We start from the raw sequence: 25103 nt of genomic DNA on the forward strand, positions 1-25103 counted from the left end.
ACCACACTCTCCTATAGTAGTGTCAGTCACACTGTCCTATCGCAGTGCCAACCACACTGTCCTATAGCAGTGCCAGTCACACTGTGCCCAGCAGTGCCAACCACACCGCTCTATAACAGTGCCAACCACACTGTCCTATAGCAGTGACAGTCACACTGTGCCCAGCAGTGCCAACCACACCGTCCTATAGCAGTGCCAACCACACTCTCCTATAGTAGTGCCAGTCACACTGTCCTATAGCAGTGCCAATCACACTCTCCTATAGTAGTGCCAGTCACACTGTCCTATAGCAGTGCCAACCACACTCTCCTATAGTAGTGCCAGTCACACTGTCCTATAGCAATGCCAACCACACTGTTCTATAGCAGTGCCAGTCACCTTCTCCTATAGCAGTGCCAGTCACCCTCTTCTATAGTAGTGCCAGTCACACCGTCCTATAGAAGTGCCAACGACACTCTCCTATAGTAGTGCCAGTCACACCGTCCTATAGCAGTGCCAACCACACTGTTCTATAGCAGTGCCAGTCACCTTCTCCTATAGAAGTGCCAGTCACAATGTCCTATAAGCAGTGCCAGTCACACTGTCCTATAGCAGTGCCAACCACACTCTCCTATAGCAGTGCCAGGCACACTGTCCTATAAGCAGTGCCAGTCACCCTCTCCTATAGCAGTGCCAACCACACTGTCCTATAGTAGTGCCAGTCACACTGTCCTATAGCAGCGCCAACCACACTCTCCTATAATAGTGCCAGTCACACTGTGCCCAGCAGTGCCAGTCACACCGTCCTATAGCAGTGCCTGTCACTCTCTCCTATAGCAGTGCCAAGCACACTGTCCTATAGAAGTGGCAGTCACACTGTCCTATAGGAGGGCCAACCACACTCTCCTATAGTAGTGCCAGTCACACTGTCCTATAGCAGTGCCAACCACACTCTCCTATAGCAGTGCCAGTCAAACTCTTCTATAGCAGTGCCAGTCACACCATCCTATAGCAGTGCCAACCACTCTCCTATAGCAGTGCCAACCACCCTCTCCTGTAGTAGTGCCAGTCACACTCTCCTATAGCAGTGCCAGTCACACTGTCCTATAGCAGTGCCAACCACACTCTTCTATAGCAGAGCCAGTCACCCTCTCCTATAGTAGTGCCAGACACACCATCCTATAGCAGTGCCAGCCACCCTCTCTTGTAGTAGTACCAGTCACACTGTCCTATAGCAGTGCCAGTCACACTGTCCTATAGCAGTGCCAACCACACTGTCCTATAGCAGTGCCAGTCACACTGTCCTATAGCAGTGCCAACCACAATGTCCAATAGCAGTGTCAACCACACTGTCCTATAGCAGTGCCAACCACACCGTCCTATAGCAGTGCCAACCACACTGTCCAATAACAGTGTCAACCACACCGTCCTATAGCAGTGCCAACCACACTGTCCAATAGCAGTGCCAACCACACCGTCCCATAGCAGTGCCAACCACACCGTCCTATAGCAGTGCCAGTCACACTGTCCTATAGCAGTGACAGTTACACTGTGCCCAGCAGTGCCAACCACACCGTCCTATAGCAGTGCCAACCACACTGTCCTATAGCAGTGCGATGTCACACTGTGCCCAGCAGTGCCAACCACACCGTCCTATAGCAGTGCCAACCACACTCTCCTATAGTAGTGTCAGTCACACTGTCCTATAGCAGTGCCAACCACACTGTCCTATAGCAGTGCCAGTCACACTGTCCTATAGCAGTGCCAACAACACTGTCCAATAGCAGTGTCAACCACACTGTCCTATAGCAGTGCCAACCACACCGTCCTATAGCAGTGCCAACCACACCGTCCTATAGCAGTGCCAACCACACCGTCCCATAACAGTGCCAACCACACCGTCCTATAGCAGTGCCAACCACACCGTCCCATAGCAGTGCCAACCACATCGTCCTATAGCAGTGCCAGTCACACTGTCCTATAGCAGTGACAGTTACACTGTGCCCAGCAGTGCCAACCACACCGTCCTATAGCAGTGCCAACCACACTGTCCTATAGCAGTGCCAGTCACACTGTGCCCAGCAGTGCCAACCACACTGTCCTATAGCAGTGCCAACCACACCGTCCTATAGCAGTGCCAACCACACTGTCCAATAACAGTGTCAACCACACTGTCCTATAGCAGTGCCAACCACACCGTCCTATAACAGTGCCAACCACACCGTCCTATAGCAGTGCCAACCACACCGTCCCATAGCAGTGCCAACCACACCGTCCTATAGCAGTGCCAGTCACACTGTCCTATAGCAGTGACAGTTACATTGTGCTCAGCAGTGCCAACCACACCGTCCTATAGCAGTGCCAACCACACTGTCCTATAGCAGTGCCAGTCACACTGTGCCCAGCAGTGCCAACCACACCGTCCTATAGCAGTGCCAACCACACTCTCCTATAGTAGTGTCAGTCACACTGTCCTAAAGCAGTGCCAACCACACTGTCCTATAGCAGTGCCAGTCACACTGTGCCCAGCAGTGCCAACCACACCGCTCTATAACAGTGCCAACCACACTGTCCTATAGCAGTGCCAGTCACACTGTGCCCAGCAGTGCCAACCACACCGTCCTATAGCAGTGCCAACCACACTCTCCTATAGTAGTGCCAGTCACACTGTCCTATAGCAGTGCCAATCACACTCTCCTATAGTAGTGCCAGTCACACTGTCCTATAGCAGTGCCAACCACACTCTCCTATAGTAGTGCCAGTCACACTGTCCTATAGCAATGCCAACCACACTGTTCTATAGCAGTGCCAGTCACCTTCTCCTATAGCAGTGCCAGTCACCCTCTTCTATAGTAGTGCCAGTCACACCGTCCTATAGAAGTGCCAACGACACTCTCCTATAGTAGTGCCAGTCACACCGTCCTATAGCAGTGCCAACCACACTGTTCTATAGCAGTGCCAGTCACCTTCTCCTATAGAAGTGCCAGTCACAATGTCCTATAAGCAGTGCCAGTCACACTGTCCTATAGCAGTGCCAACCACACTCTCCTATAGCAGTGCCAGGCACACTGTCCTATAAGCAGTGCCAGTCACCCTCTCCTATAGCAGTGCCAACCACACTGTCCTGTAGTAGTGCCAGTCACACTGTCCTATAGCAGCGCCAACCACACTCTCCTATAATAGTGCCAGTCACACTGTGCCCAGCAGTGCCAGTCACACCGTCCTATAGCAGTGTCTGTCACTCTCTCCTATAGCAGTGCCAAGCACACTCTCTTATAGAAGTACCAGTCACACTGTCCTATAGCAGTGCCAACCACACTGTCCTATAGAAGTGGCAGTCACACTGTCCTATAGGAGGGCCAACCACACTCTCCTATAGTAGTGCCAGTCACACCATCCTATAGCAATGCCAACCACACTCTCCTATAGCAGTACCAGTCACACCACCCTATAGCAGTGCCAACCACACTCTCCTATAGCAGTGCCAGCCACCCTCTCCTGTAGTAGTGTCAGTCACACTCTCCTATAGCAGTGCCAGTCACACTGTCCTATAGCAGTGCCAACCACACTATCCTATAGCAGTGCCAATAACACTCCTTTTACCCTCAAATTCCAAACACACAGTGCTAAGGAATTATTATAATGTCATTGCCCCAGAAGTGACAGAGAGGCTATACAATTAGAGTGTCAGGCAACGGCCCCACTATCAGTATTTAGTCGGTATTTTTTCTCAGGAGTAGGAGCCAAAACCAGGAGTGGGTGATAAATGCAGAATTGGTGACTGGTTTCTATTATACCTTTTCTCTGATTGTTCCTCTCCTGGTTTTGGCTGCCACTCCTGAGAAAAATTACTGACCAAATAGTGATAGTGGGGCCGTGACCTAATTTGACTTTCTACTAGTTGTGCCCCTTAACTGCCAGCCACACTGTACATTGACTCTTTGTCCAAACGTTATCACATTGTCGCCACAACATTGCGCACCACACTGCCCCATGACAGCACCAGATTACGTCTGTAATTGTCCCTTGTTTAAGAAGCTGTTCGGGCCATTAAGGAGAGGAGGATAAGCTGACCTCTAGGAAACAGTATGGGGGATTCACCAGAGTGGTGAGTGTCCAAACCAAAGGCCAGGAGAGAGTGACAAGTGTCGGCACGAGGGTCTTTGGTGAAGGTTGGAGTCCAGAAGGGCACTGTGCAAATGGACACTATAAGAGCAAGATCCTTGACTGCATGTCAGGAGGGGACCGTCCACTTGTGTAAGTGGGCACTACGAGGGCAAGACCCCAATACAGAGAATTTTGAAGTGGAGTACCACAGTGACGACCTGTGTAACAATAAGCCTCATGAACATACATAGGAAGAGGCCTGAGAATGGCAGAGGAGAACAGTGAAAAGTCAAGTGTATGCAGTGGGGGGGTCTGAGGGGCCTGCATGGTGGTTTTAAGCTCCATGTTGGACACCCTTAAATAAAACCCTGTTGAACGGTTTCTCGTGTTGGTTTCTTGTCGGGCTCCCAGTGTAATATTCAGTCATGGCTGCAGAGGGCGCTGTGCATTCCATGTGAGTTCTTTACACAGACATCGATAAAATTACCTACTCTAGATATCACTGATGGCATCTGGGACTGGTGTTCCCACACAAATGATGATTGCCGTCCCAAAGTAAAACATCTAACAACCAACTACTAAACCCACACAGTAGTAATCGGTAAAGGACAGCCAGAGACTAAGGCAATTCAGAGGAGATCAAACAGATGATCCTTCCAGATTGTGGAGTAAGGCCAAGTTCACACATTTAGTATTTGGTCAGTATTTTACCTCAGTATCTGTAAGCCAAAACCAGGAGTGGGTGATAAATACAGAAGTGGTGACGTGTTTCTATTATACTTTTCCTCTGATTGTTCCACTTGTAGTTTTGGCTTACAGATACTGACCAAATACTGAACCTGTGAACTTGGCCTAAAAAAACATTTCTTTATTGGTAGATATATGAAGGTTTACAGCACAAGCAGATTTTCTTCTCTGGATGGGTCTTCATCAGGTATCGAACACATCCAAGAACCTAAAGGACCCCGTACATAATAGCTGTTGGACGAATGATGGTTTGTCCAGCAGCCATCTCTCCGGACTCTTCCGTACACAAGAACACTCTGCAGATAGATCCTGGTTCTTTGAGAGAGCGCTGCTAGACTGTTCTGGTGGCAGCCATCTCACCGAGAACAAAAGGATCACCAGTCCAAAATAGGACATGACGGATCCTTATCTCCCCCGATATCCTTTGATGGGAGGGCCCCACACACATTAGACTGTTGGCTGAGCCACCCTATATCAGCTAATTGGGAAAATTTTAGTCTAATATGTGAGGGGGCCTTTAGGTGACATACCCCTTGACATACTGGCAAGATGCAATCATTTTCATGATGCACAAGGGTCACTGGTGTGCATTTTTGCTGTACAGCTTCATAGGCTTCTTTTTGTATTGTTCCGATTAGTGTAAATGATTTGGCAAAAGATCAAACATGTTGAAATCCAACATGTCTCAGCCTATCTATTATGTATACTATAGATCTATAGATTTTGGACATCCAAAAAGGTCAAATTAGACTACCCTCTGCCATCGTCAGTGCCTTTTTACAACATTAATGAGTGTGACAAGTGCCAATTGGAGGCTGATATCTATATGAAATGGGGATTGCAGTTTTGGATTTTTTTCAGCATTTTTCGATGTGCAGTTGTTGGGAAGTTGTTCCATACCACATCTAAATCCCACCATCAGAAGTTGATTAATAATTAATTTTTTTAACTTGTGGCATTGTTTTCCAGAATGGCAACCTTACGAGACCATTACTAATATCCGCTTCTTAACCTCAATGGTCGATCGTGTTGTAGGTTGGGCTGCTCTCATACCAAGTAGATCAACAAATAATCCCAAAATGATCAGTTTCAGGTAACGTTCATTTAATGTGCATTACCAACAAACCTACCTACCATTTAGAGGAATAATGTGTCCCTTTATTTTCTTCCCTCCTCACAGATATTACAACAGATCAAGGTCTATAAAGCAGCCTGCCACAGCAAGTGCATTCATAGTAGCCAAGGTGTATTTTCTTCAACTTCTATTCATTTATTTGTGTTTGTTTTTATGTGAATTTAAGTAAATCGATCATAAACTATCTTTATATACAAATACGGAAAAACCTGTCAATCAAGCTAAGCCCAATATAGAGAAGCCAGAGTGGGGAGACCGTCCACCTGACACTTCCCTCCCTTTCTGGTTCTTTTTCAAACAGCTGTCCTGAAATTCTACAGGTTTTCAGAGTAAGAGAATGTGCATACAACGTCTTTATCAGGCAGATTCTACTCCAAAAACTTCCTAGATAAAGCCCTATGTAAGCTCTCAAGAGACTGAACATATGCATTTCTTAACCGCTTTGGGTTTCCAAAGACACCAAGTGGTTTAGAGAAGTGGGCAGACCATTCTTCAGGTGTTGTCTACTCTAAAGACGTGCTATACTTTAGAATAGAAGTCAAAGGGAAGGCTCGATAGATGCCCTCTCTCCCCTCACCTTGCTGATATCTTCTTCTAGTTTATGCAGGTCGTGCTAAATGGTTCCTGTTTTTTTCTCAGATGTTTTATCTAAACAGGTTACACTATAAGGTGCACTATGTACTTCTTCAGACATCCAGCATGCCTGAGCTGTTACTATACATTAAGTCACAATAAATACATTTTATTATTTTTTCGTCTTACATTTGAGCACAGAATTGAACAGCTTTTAAATGGAGTCAGTCAATCCAAACTGACAGTATAAACTAAGCACATAGCCTTGATGGGGATACAGTCCCTACAAAAATCGCACCTCTAGTGTTCTAACTGCTGCCTCCATTCTGCAGAAACCAAAGTGTAATTGAATATGCTAATAATGTCGCTCAGTGCACCCTTGCTGTGGCCAAGAGGCTGAGTGCTTCTTTCCGCACACTGATTTTGCATGTCCCCACTCCCTTACTGGTGATTGACAGCACTGGATTGCCTGGAGTGAGAACTGTCTGCAAAGAAAGTTCAGGCAAGCCAGCCCTGTCAATCACCATTGAGTGAGAAGGGGGCATGCTAAACTAGTGGGTAGAAAGCTGCACTGAGCCTCTTGGGCACACCAAGGGTGCACTGAGCACCATAATCTGCATTAATCTCCAGTTTCTGCAGAACTGAGGCAGCGATTAGAACACTGAAGGTGTAATTTTTTATAGGGGCTGCATCCCCTACAAGGCAGTGTGCTTACTTTATACTGTCGGTTTGCGCTGTCAGATTAGATTTTGCAGAGTTGATAATTTTGAACAAGACTTCACATCTGGAGAATTCTGTGATAGTGATAGTTCAGTATATATGAAACTGGCTTCAACAATGACTGAAAATCAGTATGTCAAAGAGAACGCTAGAACAGACATTATTTCGCCAGTAAGTTCTTCAGGAAGTAAGGAGACTGTTGTAATAATGGTTTGAGTTAGACCTAGCAACCTGGAAAGAAAGAATACGAAGTCAGTCAATTCATACTTCATACTTACTGTATTCAAAATGTACATTAAAAAGGTTTTGAATGTTTACTGGACAAAGTTTGGGCATTAGGGCAGTGCCCGTGGGCCAAGGACTGTAAGGCTTCAAGACCTCTTAGTCATTTACAACTCTCTTTAAAGTTTAGGTTTATTATGACTGTAGTGGTCGGTTTAGTGGCCCAAGACCTTCAGTGCCCAAGTGCGCAGATCACTCTCAGTCTGATCCTGATATTCAGTTATCAATGGTAAAATGTTAGGACAGATGGTGAAGCTTTGCTTAAACCTTAGGGAGTTCCATTTGCAGCAATCCTCTATTCTTCTATATTATGGATTATCACTTATATGGGTTATACACTGGCCATGAAACATCCTGCAATGAAGACAGCACAGTGGCTGGGACAATGAGTAATGGAACTATAAATGGCATAGTCTTCACAGCCTAGTGATGGTCAACATTCTACACTCTGTGACCTCTTTACAGTTCTAGAAATGACATACTCAGGTTATATTACCATGTAAGAAGATGTCCTGGTAAGAGAGGTTCCTGTCTTGTCCCCTCACAAGTAGTCAATGCGGATTTCACAGACTTAAAGTTGGTTTCAATATCTCTCTTTAGAACATCTAAGTATAGGCATCCATTAAAATAACTGAGTACTTTCTGGGAAAAAGAACAAATAAAATGATTAATGAACATTTCCTCCTTGGAGAAGAAATATTTTGCCATCTCCTTCAGTCGAGCAATGGTATGTGCACATAGCAGATTTCGCCTGAAAAATCACTTAAAAAATACTACAAAGAATTAGTATATGCACTGCAATGTCAAAACAACTTGCTGTGCATATGTTCAGTCTTTTTGATCTTTTAACCGATTCAGTCTTCAAAAACAGTGAAGGAGCTAAAGGAAGTGAACGGTCCAGTCTTCAGGTGGCTTCAGTTTGGAAGCTACTCACTAATTTATACAGTATATGAAGTTTTAAAAAAAGATGACACAAAAACTATCAAAAGACACCAAAGAAGGTGCTTCAGGAAAAATACCGCTGGCTTTTACTTGAAGCATCTGCTGCATCAAACATTCAGCAGGCACGCCAGCATCTAAAAGATGATGCGTGTCTATAACCTAAGTAAAGTTTCATTTCAGCTGTTTCTTAAATATTTTTTTTCTGGAAATCATGTATGGTACCTGATTATACTGTCAACTTAATTGTCACCCAGCTTTTTCAGACCTTTGCTTAGCTATGCCTAATATTTCTACATACTTTACCTGCAATCTGGACCCTAGGAAATATTCTATATAAACAGTCCTCAGCAATTGTTTTAGGAACGTATGGAAAAAAAAAGTGAAAAGTAAGAATGCTTTAAAAAATTTACGTGTTAATGGTTCATTTTTATCAATTAACAAAATGCAAAAAGGAATGAACAAAAGAGAAATCTAAATCTAATCAATATTTGGTGTGACCACTAGTGTTGAGCATTCCGATACTGAAATATCGGGTATCGGCCGATATTCGCGGTATCGGAATTCCGATACTTAATTCCGATACTTTTACAATATCGAATACCGGAATCGGAAGTTCCCATAATGCCTGCGCTCTGCAGTGTCTCTGAAGGATGACAAGCTGGATGGCAGCGCTCAGCTGAGATCCAGCCTGTCATCAGAATGCCATCCCAGCGTGGGAGAATTCTCCTGATCGTTTAAAAGCCGGCGGGCGGTAAAAAGCCGCCGGCTTTTAAACAATCACACAGCTCCATACTGCTTCCCCGCAGCCTACCACCCCGATCCTCCGCTCCCCTCGCCACCTCACATCCCGATCGTAAGTTAGGACCGGGCGGGGAGCGCAGCACCAAGGAGCGGGGAGCGAAGGACCCGGGCGGGGAAGCCGGCAGTGAAAAGACTTCACCGCCGGCTTTCCCGTTCTGTACTGCGCTTTCCCGCTGGTTATTTCAAATGAACAGCTGAGGTATCAGGTGATGCCGATCAGCTGTTCATTTGAAGTCGCCGCGGTGCCCTCAGAGGGTTCACGTGAGTTCATGCTTGACTGCATTGCATGAACTCACATGAACTTTCCCACGGCCGCACAGGTCAGCCTCACCTCCCAGACGATCAGCCCGTCATGATTGGCGTGTGTGGGTGTCTGTGCGCGGTGTCTGCGAGTGTGTGCGGTGTCTGTGCGATGTCTGCGGGTGTGTGCGTGCAGGCAGACATAGGCCGATGTGACACTACTACTCCCATCGGCCTATGTCTGTCCCCCGTCCACTCGTGCCAGCAGGATCAGCTCGATGGGAGCAGTAGTTCCCATCAGCCTGATCCTGCTATTTAAATTGCCCTACTGTGTCCCCAATAAATTTTAAATACATGTCATTGGTGGCCAGTGGTTACCTAAAATAAATTAGTTTATACATTACCTGTCCCCGCCGATCGCCACCTAAAATAAAGTAAAAAATAAAAAACTACACCTATACTCACCTAGACACCTAATTCCCCGAAGCCATCGATCTCCTGTAATAAAATATAAAATAATAAACCACAACCTTATCCTTACCCCTCCGTAGTAGTCCACGAGTGTCCCACGATGATCTCCAGTTTAGAGCAGCCACATAGAATGTGACCGCTCTGAACCGCTGCCGCCGCTAGAATGACGGGGCCGTAAAGCAGCCCCGTCACTGCATAAGCGGGTTCGCCGGAGTTCAGGCAGGTCTGCTCCGGTTAGCTCCTTTACGGCCCTGCTTTATCGTGAGAAATTCCCACGGTACAGCAGTGCCGTAAAGGAGGTCTCCGGAGCTGCGCTGCCTGAATGCACTCCGGTGACCTCAGTCAGTGGCTCCCGCTGCCGGGAGCGGACGTGTTCCCGGCAGCGTGAGCTTACAGCAGCCATGCACAGCTGCCACCATCTCCAGATGTGACAGCTGTGCATGGGAGATCAGCGCAGGAACGTGGACAGGTAACTATTTTTTTTTAGTAAACTAAGAATTAAATAAAATTGTGTGTTTTATTTCAAATAAATTATTTTTTTCTGGGTGTAGTGTTTTTTTTCTTTTTAACACTTTGTAGGTTAGTAATGGGGGTGTCTTATAGACGCCCATCATTACTAACCAGGGCTTCATGGCAGCTGGCGCTGACATGAACCCCACCACTATTACCCCCTGCCACCGCACCAGGGCAGCGTGGAAGAGCGAGGCTAAGTGCCAGAGTTGGCGCATCCTATGGATGCGCCATTTCTGGGGCGGCTGACGGCTGGTGTTTCTAGCCTGGGAGGGGGCCAATATTCATGGCACCCTTCCTGGGCTATTAATATCAGCCCCCAGCTGTCCGCCTAGCCTTTGCTAGCAATTAAATAGGGGGTACCCCACGTCATTTTTTGGGGGGGTCCCCCATTTTAATAGCTATTAAAGGCTAGGTATTCAGCTGGGGGCTGATATTAGTAGCCTGGGAAGCTCTGTGGGTATTACCCACTTCCCAGGCTTCAAACATCTGCCTCAGCCGTCTGCTTAACCTCCGCTAGAGCCTAAAATTATGGGGGATCCCACGCCAATTTTTTTTTTAAATAAATCCTTTATTTTAACACTAAATGACATTTGAGGAGTTAATAAAGATGCAGTCCCTAAATTATTATTTATTTTTTAATAAATTTTTCCCAAAAATGTTGACGTGGGCTTTGCCATATTTTTGTATGCCTGCCAGGTACAGCATCCAGCTTCTATGACCGCGCCATTTTCCGGGGTGGCTGCGGACTGCAATTTGCACCGGAGGGGGGGGCAGAAAGCTTGGGCCTCCCTGCGCTGCAGATTCCAGCCCCCAGCTGCCTAGTTGTACCTGGCTGGACACACAAATAGGGAGAAGCCCCACGTATTTTTTTTTTTTAATTATTTCATGAAATTCATGAAACAATAAAGAAAAAAAGGGCTTCCCTATATTGTTGTGTCCGGCCAGGTACAAATAGGCAGCTGGTGGTTGGGAGCAGCCCGTTCCTGCCTGCTGTACCTGGCTGGACACAAATATAGTGCGAAGCCCCATGTCAATTTTTTTTTAATTATTTCAGGAAATTCGTGAAATAATTAAAAAAAAATTGACGTGGGGCTTCGCACTATATTTGTGTCCAGCCAGGTACAGCAGGCAGGAACGGGCTGCCCCCAACCACCAGCTGCCTATTTGTACCTGGTTGGACACAACAATATAGGGAAGCCCTTTTTTTCTTAATTATTTCATGAATTTCATGAAATAGTTAAAAAAAAAAATACGTGGGGCTTCGCCCTATTTTTGTGTCCAGCCAGGTACAACTAGGCAGATGGGGGCTGGAATCCGCAGCGCAGGGAGGCCCAAGCTTTCTGGGCCCCACCCGCTGCAAATTGCAGTCCGCAGCCACCCCGGAAAATGGCGCGTTCATAGAAGCGCCATCTTCTGGTGCTGTACCCAACTCATCCAGGGCCCTGGTGCGGTGGCTCACTGGGTAATAAAGGGGTTAAGGCCAGCTTGGCATTATCAGCTGGCCCTAAGCCCGAAATTCATGGGGTCACGCCAATATTAGACATGACCACCATGAATTTCTAGTAAAGTATTTAAAAAAAACACAACACCCAGAAAAAAGTCCTTTAATTGAAATAAACACACAATTCTTTATTGTTCTAAATTAAACCATACTTACCATCACGCCCATTCCAGCTGAAGCCAACGATCTCCTGCAATAAAAGTAAAATAATAAACCAACCTCATCCTTACCTTTCCATGGTTCCCACGACAGCTTCAGCTCTGCTACATCGAGATGACAGGCCAGATTGCCCTCCCTATAATGTTTTGTGCGCCGCCATTGGTGGTGCAAGTGGTGTCGCTGTAAATCCGGGGACTTCTTTGCCTGAGTCCCGGACCTCCTGTGACTACCGCACTTAACTGTGCAGAGCAGAGGAGAACTGCGCCGGGCCCCAATCAACTGAGGGGCCTGCAGTCTTAGCAGCCGCCGACCGGCACTGTACTTCTGCGTGCTGCTGTGCCCGGCCGGTGGCATCATGGTATAGCAGATGCAGCAGCATGACGCACCCCACTGTGCGCGGTTGTGTCTGCCAGCCTCCATGTCACGGAGCGCGGGAGACTTGAAGAACAAGATCGAGGAGTGTGGGCCGGACCGGACCGGAGGCAAGCCTCCCAGCAGGTGAGTGCTATGTGTCTGGATGCTCCAATCAAGGGCTGTAAAAGCATCTAAAATGTATTTGTATGTAGCTGAGGTTGTATACATGTGTTAATGTATGCTTGTGTGTATATATGTGAATATATCTATGTATGTTGAATTGTCTGTATTTATAGATGTGTGCGTGTGACGCGCCCCCTGGGCCAGTGCTGTTAGGGGATACCCGGAGCCGGATCAGATTGTAGTCTCCGAGTGGCTGTGACCCGGTCCGTGCCCAGGGTGTCAAACTCTGTGTGGCAGTCCTTACTGATGTTACTAAAGTTCTTTATGTCGACTACGCCACCCGTTGAATTGCGGTCACTACGGCCGCCGCTGCAGCAGGGTCCGCTGAGGCTGATGGTGTTTGTGCAGCTTAGGTAGTATAACCCCCAACGGGAGGGGTATAGCCTCAGGGGGTCAGGTGCAGAGGATGGTGGTTGTGGAAGTGCAGGGAAGATGGTAATGAGAGTCAGAGTCGGGTTGTGCAGTTCAGGGTTCTTTACTTACTGCTGTTCTTGTACCGGTCACTCCGGCCTTGAGTGACCACCCGAGCCGCGCTGCGTCCACCAGGTCCTGGACTCGGCCAACCCCCAAGTAGTTCTGGAGCGTGGTTCTGAGCTCCCTTTCTGTCCTGTCCTCGTCTCTGGCCTTCCCCACCAGGGATCCACCTATGTCCGGCTCCCTTGGGCCTCTTGTTGGCGAACCCTTGCCTCTGGGTTCCCTGACCCTATGCGTGGTCTGCCTTCTGGGTGGATATGGTGGGTGGCCGTGGCAGATGCTGCCCACGGCCTCCGGTCTCTGGCTGAGGTATGCTGTAGCCCCCACCAGTTTGGGATCCGGTACCCTGTTGCCAACTCTTCACCCTGTGGTTGTATTTGGGCTCTCAGAGTTCCTTCTTTCTCCCCCTCTGGGTCTTTCTCTCTCCTCTCTCTCTCTGGCCTGGGGCTGCTCTGCTCCTCTGCTCTCTTCCACTCCTCTGCAAAGGCTTACTAACTGTCTTCTCACAGACTGACCGACTGACCCTGATCTTAGATGGTGCCCACCTTAAATACTCCCTCTATGTGTGAGCTCAGGTGACCAGCACCCAATGAGCTCCTAGCTTTACCCAGGCTGCTCCCCCTATCTGCCCCTACACTACTGGGATTTTCCACCCCCCTCCCACTCCAGCCAGGAACAGACTCGGTCGTACCTGCACATTTCTAAGTGGGAGTACCGTTGGTCTGTTCCTCGGAAATGGGATGTGTGTAGTGCATGCAGCTAACTGAGCTCAGTTCCACACTCCATCCTTACCCGGGAGTGGAATACCACACCTCTGGGTTGAGGTGCAATACCCCTGTAGCAGCCGAATCCTCAGGGTGCTACACGTGCGTATGTGCATGTATGTATGTGTGTATATATGTGTGTGTATATATAGGGAGCTGCGTGCGGCCTCACAGTGTATATAGGGAGCTGTGTGCAACCTCACAGTGTATATAGGGAGCTGCGTGCGACCTCACAGTGTATATAGGGAGCGGCGTGTGGCCTCACAGTGTATATAGGGAGCTGCGTGTTGCCTCACAGTGTATATAGGGAACTGCGTGCGGCCTCACAGTGTATATAGGGAGCTGCGTGCGGCCTCAGTGTATATAGGGAGCTGCGTGCAACCTCACAGTGTATATAGGGAGCTGCGTGCAACCTCACAGTGTATATAGGGAGCTGCGTGCGGCCTCACAGTGCATATAGGGAGCTACGTGTGGCCTCACAGTGTATATAGGGAGCTGCGTGTGGCCTCACACTGTATATAGGGAGCTGCATGCGGCCTCACACTGTGTATAGAGAGCTGCGTGCGGCCTCACAGTGTATATAGGGAGCTGCATGTGGCCTCATAGTGTATATAGGGAGCTATATGGAGGCCCAAACAGCGGGTTACTAGGGGCGCACGCGCACTTAGTAACCCGCTGTTTATCATGGTTACGAGCCTGCTAAAGTGAGTGGTAACCTCCCGCTCACCGTAGCAGAGTGGTAACCATGATAAACAGCGGGTTACTAGGTGCGCGTGTGCCCCTAGTAACCCGTTGTTTATCATGGTTACCAGCCTGCTCCTGCTTCAGCAGGCTGGTAACCAGGAGCAGGACATCGTGGAAAGATTCTTTCCACGATGTCGCAGCTCCCCTGATCGCTGGTGAGTCTGCCTGTTTGACAGCTCACGAGCGACCACATAGCGACGCAGCAACGATCCCTGACAGGTCGTATCGCTGTCGGGATCGCTGTAGCATCGCTAAGTGTGACGGGGCCTATACAGCCAATGTCATTAAGAAGTATCTTCAGTGTTTAAAAGAACAAGGAATCCTGGAAGTGATGAAATGGCCCCCCACAGAGTACTGATCTCAACATTATTGAGTCTATATGGGATCACATGAAGAGATATAAGGATTTGTGCAGGCCTACATCCACAAAAGATTTGTGGTTAGATCTCCAAGACATTTGGAGAACCTCCCTGCTGAGTTCCCTTAAAAACTGTGTGCAACTGTATCTGGAAAAATTCATACTTTGATGCTGTTGTGAAGGCAAAGGACGGTCACACAAAATATTGATTTGATTTAGAATTATTTTATTCATTCACCTTTTGTTGCATTTTTTAATTGATAAAAACAAACTATTGATACTTCTATATTAAAAAGTATTCTTACTTTGTAGGGTTTTTCCACACCTGCCTAAAACTTTTGCACAATACTGTGAATATTTAATCCCTGGACAAGTTGAAAACAAACAGGCCTATGGACTATGCTATCTGTTTTCTTTTATTTACCCTTTTTGGTCAAGAAAGGCCTGTTTAATTTGATGGACTTTACAGTGGTTTATGCCTGTACTAATAAATCACTGAGAACATTTTCTATACATTTTTCAAACCTGTTGAGGAAGGTGTAAAAAAAATGTTTAAAACACAATGGAACATTTTATTTATTAAATCTCCCCCACAGTGATGGGATAGCTACACAGTACTTCATTGGATTTATATTTTTAAAGATCACTTGCTATAGGACCATCTTTTCTATTTCCTTTTTTTTTTCCAGGGGACTATTAGGCTATGTGCCCATGATGCAGAAATGCTCCGGACTTTTCCTGAGCGTTTCTGCATCTCCCTGGCAGAAAAAACGCATGCGGATTGTACATGCGGATTGTACATGCGTTTTTCCTGCCAGGAACAAGCGGAAGTGTAGCATTTTCCACATGCATTTCCGCATGCGGGTTGTCAAGCGCTTTCCAAGCGATTTTAGCATCACTTGGAAAGTGCTTGACAACTTGGTCACACTATATAAATCCATGCAGCCAGCATGGATTTATATAGTGTGACCGTAAAAGAATGGTAAAAAATAAAAAATAAATATTATACTTACCTTCTGATGGCCCCTTGTGTCCTTATCCGATCCGTCCTGGCTTGCTGGCAACTCGTGATGGTCTAAGAGGACCTGCCATAACGTCATTTAGTCATGTGATGTCATGGCAGGTCCTTTTAGACCATCGCGAGCTGCCGGCAAGCCAGTACGGATCGGAAAAGGACACCGGGGACCATCAGAAGGTGAGTATAATGTATATTTTTTATTTTATTCTTTTTTTTACTGGTACTATAGTACCCGGGTCTGGATGAGAGTCTCCTCTTCTCCAAACCCGGGTACCATCCGCACATTGAACCGCATGATATCCGCATGATATCCGCATGTGCATATGTAGTGATGCGGATGTCATGCGTTCCAATGCAAGTCAATGGTGGCGAAAACGCTGCGATTCCACAAAATAATTGGTAGTGCTGCGGATTTTTCCGCAATGATAATCCGCAGCGGAAATTTCCGCAGCATGTGCACAGCACATGCGGATTATCATTGGGGAACATTGCAGACCTTCTACCAAGCGTTTTTTAAGCGTTTCTGCGGCAGAATTGCCGCTGTGGAAACGCTTAAAAAATGCATAGTGGCACACAGCCTTATAGTCAATCCCATTCTACTGATTTCCTTGGGTGCCACAACAAAGAAGACAGCAATTCGCTTAGCACAATGCCCTGAATACAAAGCAAATCAAATAAATAGCATACTCTCTAATAAATATGAAGTATGGTAATAAAGAATATAGAAAATAACTCACATACAGCACCGACAGCTGATGAGCTACGTATTTATGGCTTCCTAAGTGCTTTACGTCGTCTTCAAGTTGTTGGCTCAAAACCAACAGCTGATTAAGTTTGCCTATGTGAGCATAGTAGTCTGTAAAAAAAAAAAAAGCACAAAAGTAGCATAAGTAAGTCATAAAAAAGAGATTGCTGCAATGTTTCTAGATTACAACACACTCACTGGTTTTCCCATAGTATTGGATTTATCTCCTACTACCTGAGATATAAAGGTGAACTGACAAGTGGCAGATTTGTTACTATAATTCCAGTCGATATCAGTGCTACATTGTTTATAGTACCCAAAAGTGCCATAGAAGTGAGCCATGCTGGTGGGCAGCTGACTCGGGGTGCCATGTTGCAAAAGGAATTGCAGGGGGTAATTTTAGAAAAAAAAAAAATTATAGGAATGTGATGGTCATTTAGTTTTTGCCATATTTTTCCTACAAACTGTGGGGAAAAAAGTAATCAAATTTTACTGTGCAATGACACTATAGCCCAAATGTACGCAGGGGATCCTGAAGCCATGGCCAAACAGCAAGGTTCCACAATGTAGATCTCTGGGGCCGGTATTTATTTAAGGGTCTGGTAGAGTGCTTACATTTTCTTTGGCCATTGGTCTGAGTCTGTACATGGGGAACATGTTTTTTTCTTGGAGTGTCATTTTTTTAAGTTTGGTGTCTGTATTTGAGGCTATATGAGCCTATATTATTTTAGAATTTAGTCACGTCTGCTTTTACTATGGGATATGATCTATGGTTTTTATTAATTTGGGTGTGTGATTAACATATAGTTAGAGGTGTTTGGGAGCATGACCTTCCTAAATGGCAGGCATATGTTAAAACAATTTTGAGCAATGCTTATTAAAGCTCAGAACCATAAAAAAGTAGTCAAGTATCTTTTGTGAGAGTTTTTTTTTTGTGTGTGCATATGCTCCAAAAAGTTAAACTTTTGTCTCGTCAGTCCACAGAGTATACTCCCAAAAGTCTTGGCGATCATCAAGATGTTTTCTGGCAAAACTGTTCTTTTTGCTCAGCAGTGGTTTTCGTCTTGGAACTCTGCCATGTATGCCATTTTTCCCAGTCTCTTTCTTATGGTGGAGTAATGAACACTGTCCTTAACTGAGGCAAGTGAGGCTTGCAGTTGTTTGGATGTTGTTGTGGGGTCTTTTATGACCTCTTGGATGAGTCATCGCTGCGCTCTTCAGTTAATTTTGGTCAGCTGCCCACTCCTGGGAAGGTTCACCACTGTTCCATGTTTTCACCATTTGAGTATAATGGCTCTCACTGTTGTTCACTGGAGTCCCAAAGCTTTAGAAATGGCTTTATAACCTTTTCCAGACTGATAGATCTCAATTACTTTGTTTCTCTTTTGTTCCTGAATTTCTTTGGATTGTAGCATGATGTCTAGCTTTTGAGGATCTTTTGGTCTTCTTCACTTTGTCAGGCAGGTCCCATTTAAGTGATTTCTTGATTGAGATCAGGTGTGGCAGTAATCAGGCTTGCATGTGGCTAGGGAAATTGAACTCACCTTCCCAAAGATGTGATAAACCACAGTTAATTTATGTTTTAAGGGGGGGTGAACACTCTGTCACACAGGACCCTGTAGGTTTGGATTTCTTTTTCCCTTAATAATAAAGACCTTCATTTAAAAACTGCATTTTGTGTTTACTTGTGTTATCTTAGTCTAATATTTATATAATATGTTTTGTGATCTGAAACATTTAAGTGACAAACATGCAAAAGAATAAGAAATCAAGAAGGGGGCAAACACTTTTTCACCCCACTGTATATTAAGTGGCACATAGTAAATGAGGATAATTAAGACATTCTGGCTCCTAAAAACTTACCATCCATTGGAGGTCTCTCTAGAATATCAACGGGTCTCTCGTGTATAATATATATCTCAACCCTTGGGAACAGTACAGATAAACCTGAAGTGTCAAGATAGTCCTGCAGGAAAAAGAATTGTATACTCAATATACAATATCATTGATGTGTATATTCACTATACAGTATATGTTGTAAGATGGCTGCCAGACATGTCCTTGACGGGAGATATGTATCGCTGATGTTGGCAGCTTCAGTGATGTAAAACCGGGTTGGATTGGCTGCTCACATATCCCTACCCCCAGGGCGTGTGTATAAAATGGAGACCGAGTGTCTCATTCAGTGTCTGTGGCTGGAGGTGTGGAGACCTCCAGCGTGTCTGTGCTACAAGACACTGACTGGCGAAACCCCAGCACTGTATGGACTGTTTTGCTTGTTTTGTTACTTTGTGCTGGACAAGGCTATCTTTCATTTACCTGGAGAGTGCAGTTTATGAAGTCCGAATAAACCCACCTTAGACATTTTTAAAGAAACTGACTCCTGTGATTACTTTGAAAGCGGCTGAGTGAGTACCAACCCCCTTACAATGTTTAGAAATAAATGTCCTACAAGAAATACCTAAAGCACTTCCACCTTTAACAGATTTCCCCAATTTGATGCACCTCATTCAAGTTATTTCACCAGTGAAATGTGCATGCAGATTGGATATTCCTCTAAATCGCATGTGCCACCTAATCATGTCTCTATCTCTGACATTGTAAGTTCATTCTGGCTTCATCTTGAGGACAAAAGTACATGATATTGTAGTGATACCCACCTCTAGGCCTGGTGCTGGCTCAGGTAAGAGGCTTAAACACTCCTTCATTCTCTCAACAAGTTCAGAACCTAGATTGAAGGGAAAATTATTTAGTCTAATTTTTACATTCTTTTTGTTCTGGTTATGTTTTTATGTCTTATATATAGATCACAAAAATATCAACAGTAAATATCACATTTTACTCATCAAATGTCATCAAATGTCATCACACAGATGTTATTTGTAGACAAGAGAACGCTATTTACCCAAATAAATATTATTTTTTAATTACACTCACCTAATATGTGAAATATGTCAGATTCCCCAAGGATCATACCGTCCGCAACTTGCTCCTGTAACTATTGAAAAAGTTAGTTTAAATTAAAGTACAATTTTGAGCAGCAATTAAACATTTTGAAAATACCAAACATTATATACAATAGAGGGGTGATTCTGTATATTCCAGCTCCACTCAGCCCTGGGCCATCCGTCATTTTATAACATGAAGTGTACATACTGCATATAGGCTGAGAGCGCAGAATTACTATAGGATGTGCACCCGAACGCTGGCCTCAGAAGGTCCAACATTGTGAAAACAGTCCTACAAATGAAATGTGGTATTTGAGGGCCACTGGCGGACATTGACAGAAAAGGGCCCCTATGCAAGACCAGTAAATGGGCTCTTTGCAGTCCAATTCCTCATCATAATGCACAATTACAATTGCTTTGGAGCTTAAAGTGGCCCCTTTACGCCTTGGGCCCGCGTGCGGCTGCACAGGTTACACCAATGGTATGTCCGGCGCCATGTAAGTGAGTAAAAGAAATAAATAAATTCAGACGTCCATTTTTCAAGTGTTTTATTTGTGTTTTTCTCTGATTGAACAAGCACCCATTTTAGGCTACGAATGTTTTGTGTTCTCACTTATCTTTTTTTCGGTGTTTTTTTTAGTGGACAGCTTCTCCACAAGAAAAAAACAAACAAAACTGAAACATGACTGATTTCAATCCGATTAGCGGAACAAACTCGCCCAATCAAATGAATTATTCCATAAAAAAAAAAACAAATAGAACTCAGATACCATCAACGTGCTGAGTAGGAAAAGCTTGGAGTTTGTTTTTTTTTGCATAATAGAACAGAGAAAAAATGCCACTCTGATGTTAAAAACAAATTCAAGTACCAAAAATATATGAAAATCAGATCCAGCACAATGATGAAAAACGGTCTTCTATTCTCATACGCAAAAATAATACTGATAGTTGTAAGAGGCCTGAGGCAAAGTGGCTCGTTTATCTCAGGACGACCCACTTCATTACTAAGCCCCCGAACAGTAGTAAATGCCTGAATGAGACACTAGGATGAATATAGGCAGCACAGTGGCTCAGTGGCTAGCACTGTTGCTTTGCCGCGCTGGGGTCCTGGTTTCAAATCCCACCAAGGACAACATCTGCATGGAGTTTGTATGCTTTATTCCCCCACTCCAAAGACATACTGATAGGGAACCTTACATTTGTAGCATTGCAACGTGTTTGGCCTGTACTCACCTGCTGGACTTCTCCTCTGATCAGAATATCAAGCTGTGAACATAGAGAAAACATTTCCAGCGCCACTTGCTTACAGCTCATCTGAACTGGCTGCAGAGGTTTCTTCACATTGACGATGACTTAAAGACAAACAGAAATTGACTGTTAAGACAAAGCCATTTCATTTCCACTTATTACACACATATGACTCGGAGATAAACACATGCTTGATCCTTATGGGTGACAACTGACGCTAGGAATAGGGAATCTGTAAAATCTTTGATTGGTACTACGTTAGGCATCTGTATCTCTTAATCGTATGGACCTCACCAATCTCCTTCACCTTGTAGAAAATTGCAATTTAGCTCCATTCAAGCTCCAAGGGCCATGTGGCAGCTTCCGCTTCATAGAGGATGGACAGACACTACACTGTGCAAAAAAATCATTTATTATGAGGTTTAGTAAAAGTTCTAGCAGGTCCAAACTCAATCAGGAAGTTTAGACAAGGCCTCATATGCCATGATCTGTAACGGTAGCAAAACTCCTTTACGGAACATCTAAGGCTAGCTCTCAGGAACATGATCCAGTCTAATGAAAACAGTAGTATGTGCAGCACAAGACTAATACATAGACCCCGATTCATCATTGGCTTTGTGCCTTTTGATTGGAAGGGCTCGCTCACACTGGCGTATAAATTGGACGGGTGCAATGCGAGAATAAAAAGGGATTGTACTTGGATCAAGGTCATTCAATGAGGCAGTGCAGATCTGAGTATTTTTACTGAAAAAATTGTAACGTGCTGCGATTTCACTACAAAATCTGATACGTGTGATAAAAAAAAAGAAAATCGCCTGCCATATGGACCATCAGAGTGGCATCCGAATTTTACTGATACATTGCAATTCTGTTGCATAGGAAACTGTAAATGGTCCTGTAAAAGATTAATAGCTGCTGAGTAAAAAAAACAGACAGCACATGGATGGCAAGTGAGAAAAAAATTGTACCACTTATCTGGATGAGAATGGGACCGATTTTTTTACGCTAGTGTGAGCATAGCCTTATAGTGACTTTTTTTATTTGCAACTTATTCATTATTTGAATATTTTTTTAAGCTAAAGGAATTGTCCAGTGAAGACGAGATATCACTGTAACTTACAGATCGTGAGAGTCCAACCACTGAGACCCAGACTGATCTTTATAATGGGGCTGCTGGAAAAAGCTGAGCACAGTGCTCGGCAGCCCATAGGGAATGAATAGAGTGCAGCTCGCACGTGCGCACTGCCACTGCATTCTTACAGGGATAGAAGTTCCCCGTTCTGCCAATCGGTGCAGGTCCTAGCGATTAGACCCCCATTGATCAATAAGTCATCATATGTCCTGTGAATAGGTGATAACTTTATTTTATTGTGTTTGTGGGCATGGTTTTTCCTTATCCAGATGTTTTAGCCTAATTCATTATTTTTAACTTTTGGAAATGTTGCAATTTTTTTTTTTTATAGTTGAAGACTAATATACAACGTTTTAAAGCATCATGCCACTTTTTACTCTAAAAGTCGCAAAAAGGTAAAAGAAAAGGAAGAGAATCTTTGCACGAAATTTATAAACTCATAAAAAGAGCAACGAATACCAGAAGAAAAAAGTAACTGAAAAAAACAACCCATAAATGAATCGGGGCCATGAAGACCTACTTCAGAATATCTCCAATTTTCAGAATTAGGATATATTCACATCTAGGCAAGTTCTTTGTGGGTATATAATGTCTAAAACACGTTACACAAGCTTAGGTAACTGCAAAAAAAACGAGATACTGTACAGAAGTTACTAAATCACGTCAAGAACATTTTTGGGATCGTAATTGATTTAAAGCACTAACTGCATAGCAGGTACCAGAAGGAACCCTCGAAGTGCAAAATGGCCAATATTAGATATTTGTTCACAGAATATGTTTGGCACATTGAAAGAATTTTGGGCTAGGAAGCATCTGTGTTACTAACTCTGTTGTATACCTCTATGACAATCTTTACCGTGTCTGGGTATATCATGGCTGTACACATTATACACCGTGGGTTTCATCAAAGCAAAGATACAATAATGACACATCAAATGCAGAAAAATGCAAAATACTGAATACAGATTATCTACCTTTGCTACTCGAGTGGTAGAGGCAGGGCTGGCGCAGGGGCTGAGACTGGCTCACCGCAGCCATCCTTATGCCAGGCACTAATTACAGAGAGAGGACAATTCTTCCAAGAAGGGCATGGAAGCGATGGGGTTTGTGCAGCTCATCACCAGGAATGCTGAGAGTATCTTGCGGCTGGGGGGTGTATTACCAGCCGGATGATGCTGCTGCTGAGATGAACGCCGGTCGACCAATGGCTGCTCATCTACAGAGGCATGCTCTGTGCTCATATACATTGGCCTCAGAACAAAGGATGAAGTAGAGAGAGAAGCACTTCAGCTTATAGCGCTCTGAAGGTCTCCTTCAACCTTGAGATGGATAGATGATAGATAGATGCTAGAAAGATGCTAGATGGATAAATAGATAGATGATAGATAGATAAATGATAGATGATATATACAGTAGATGATTGATAAATAGACATCTAGATAGATGGATGGATAGATGGATATAAAGATGGTTAGATAAATGGATAGATGATAAATAGAGATAGATAGATATACAGATAATATATAGATAGATAGATATAAAGATGGATAGATGCATAATAGTTATATGGATAGATAGATGGATATAAAGATGGACAGATAGATGGATATATAGATGATTGGTAGATAGCTAGATAGATAGATAGATATTTTTTTTAAAAAATTGAGGTTGGAGGTTGTTAAAGCCCTGCTGCATTTTTTTTTTAATGTTACACAATATCAGTTCTCTGAAAACGATTTCAGATTGGCAAGATATCACTGAAACAGGCCATACTTGCTAACACAAGGGCAGATTTAATTGCCACACAATAGTACAACATAACACACCACCGGATTCCTATACCGTAGCATCCTGCCATTTTACTAGGCCCCATGCCGTCATGACACAAGCTAAAGCGGCTGTTACCAGATTTCACAATACAAACTGTGCACATTATTATATACTGTAGTCTCTTACACTGGATGAGGCTGGTGTTCTTACTTTGAAATTACTTGTCATAATAACTGAACAATCCTTTTTTGAAAGTTTTCACCCCTAATGTTATATTTGCATTTTATGAATTTCTTTTTACAGCTGGGATCAGAAAAGATTACATATAAAAGTAAGTACACCATCCTCATCATGTCGAAGAGATCAACTTTATAAAGTATGCAGTTTGTATTGCAAATTTGGTGACAGATGCTTAAATGGTCATGCTCATAATCATACTTCAGGAGCACATCACTCCTATCTCCAGCTAGATGGGAATCATTGCGCCCCTGATAATTGACAGTTCGGCGCAGATTTGCCTCTGCCGTATCTGTGGAGCGCAAGTGGACTGAAGCTGAATCCAGCCAGCTTTAGACTAGCAAGTGTGCCTTCCTTGCCTAGGAAACCAGCCACTTATAATAGACTGCAGAGGTGTCTGGCAGCCTGGACAACAAGCAATACACTATAGAATTTTAAAATCCCTTTGTTCTGGAGAGCGAAGAGGATTTTTAATAAGAAATAAATTGCACAATTTTTTTTCCAACACTTTGCAGTTTTACCTATTATTTATAACAATAAATCCCCTTTGAAGCGGATATCTTGGCCTTTGTAAAAAGAAAAAATTTCCTGGATCCCAGAAACTTACTCAGCTTTTATGCACACACACTGATTACAAGCAAACAGGTCACAGGTGAGGATGTTCCTTTAGTAGCCATTCAAACCCATTTGTGTCAAATTATGTGCATGTTATCAGGCCAAAATCACCAGGGTATATGAACTTTTGATCAGGGTCATTTGGATGTTTTTGGTTGTCATTAAAATTTAAAAAGAAAAAACACAGTAGTTTGATAATAAATGGCTTCACCCATCCAATAACCATGAGTGGAGAAAAAGTTTTTTTGTTATCATTCATATTCTCTGAAACAAGGCCAAGAAAGGAAAAATTCTGCCGGGGTATGTAAACTTTTGAGCACAACTGTATATGAAGTGTAAAGTA

The 25103-nt window shown here is 44.3% G+C and overlaps 1 protein-coding gene across 1 annotated transcript; it reads right to left on the reverse strand.

Annotated features, from left to right (window-relative positions):
* Positions 1 to 7210: 7210 nt before the first annotated feature.
* On the reverse strand, positions 7211 to 23380 carry LOC141251883 (uncharacterized). Its single transcript, XM_073670427.1, has 8 exons — positions 23113 to 23380; positions 20992 to 21110; positions 19748 to 19808; positions 19471 to 19538; positions 18674 to 18776; positions 16803 to 16921; positions 8040 to 8185; positions 7211 to 7492 (listed from the first exon to the last, which is right to left on the reverse strand). Exons 1-8 carry the CDS (start codon positions 23174 to 23176, stop codon positions 7390 to 7392), a joined length of 783 nt encoding a protein of 260 aa, XP_073526528.1. The 5' UTR covers positions 23177 to 23380; the 3' UTR covers positions 7211 to 7389.
* Between the last annotated feature and the right edge of the window lie 1723 nt (positions 23381 to 25103).

This window comes from Phyllobates terribilis, unplaced genomic scaffold (genome assembly GCF_046119375.1).
Source record: "Phyllobates terribilis strain yellow unplaced genomic scaffold, ASM4611937v1 Scaffold_2__4_contigs__length_985480577, whole genome shotgun sequence".
NCBI lineage: Eukaryota > Metazoa > Chordata > Amphibia > Anura > Dendrobatidae > Phyllobates > Phyllobates terribilis.

Bases quoted from the DNA above. Each gene is read 5' to 3' on its own strand.
- LOC141251883 (XM_073670427.1), bottom strand. From the start codon at position 23,176: ATGGCTGCGGTGAGCCAGTCTCAGCCCCTGCGCCAGCCCTGCCTCTAC. The intron at 16,922-18,673 runs GTAAGTTTTTAG...TTTTTTTTACAG, and splicing joins AGAGAGACCTCCAATGGATG to ACTACTATGCTCACATAGGC. The intron at 8,186-16,802 runs GTGAGTTATTTT...TCTTTTTCCCAG, and splicing joins ATCAGCTGTCGGTGCTGTAT to AAAGTACTCAGTTATTTTAA.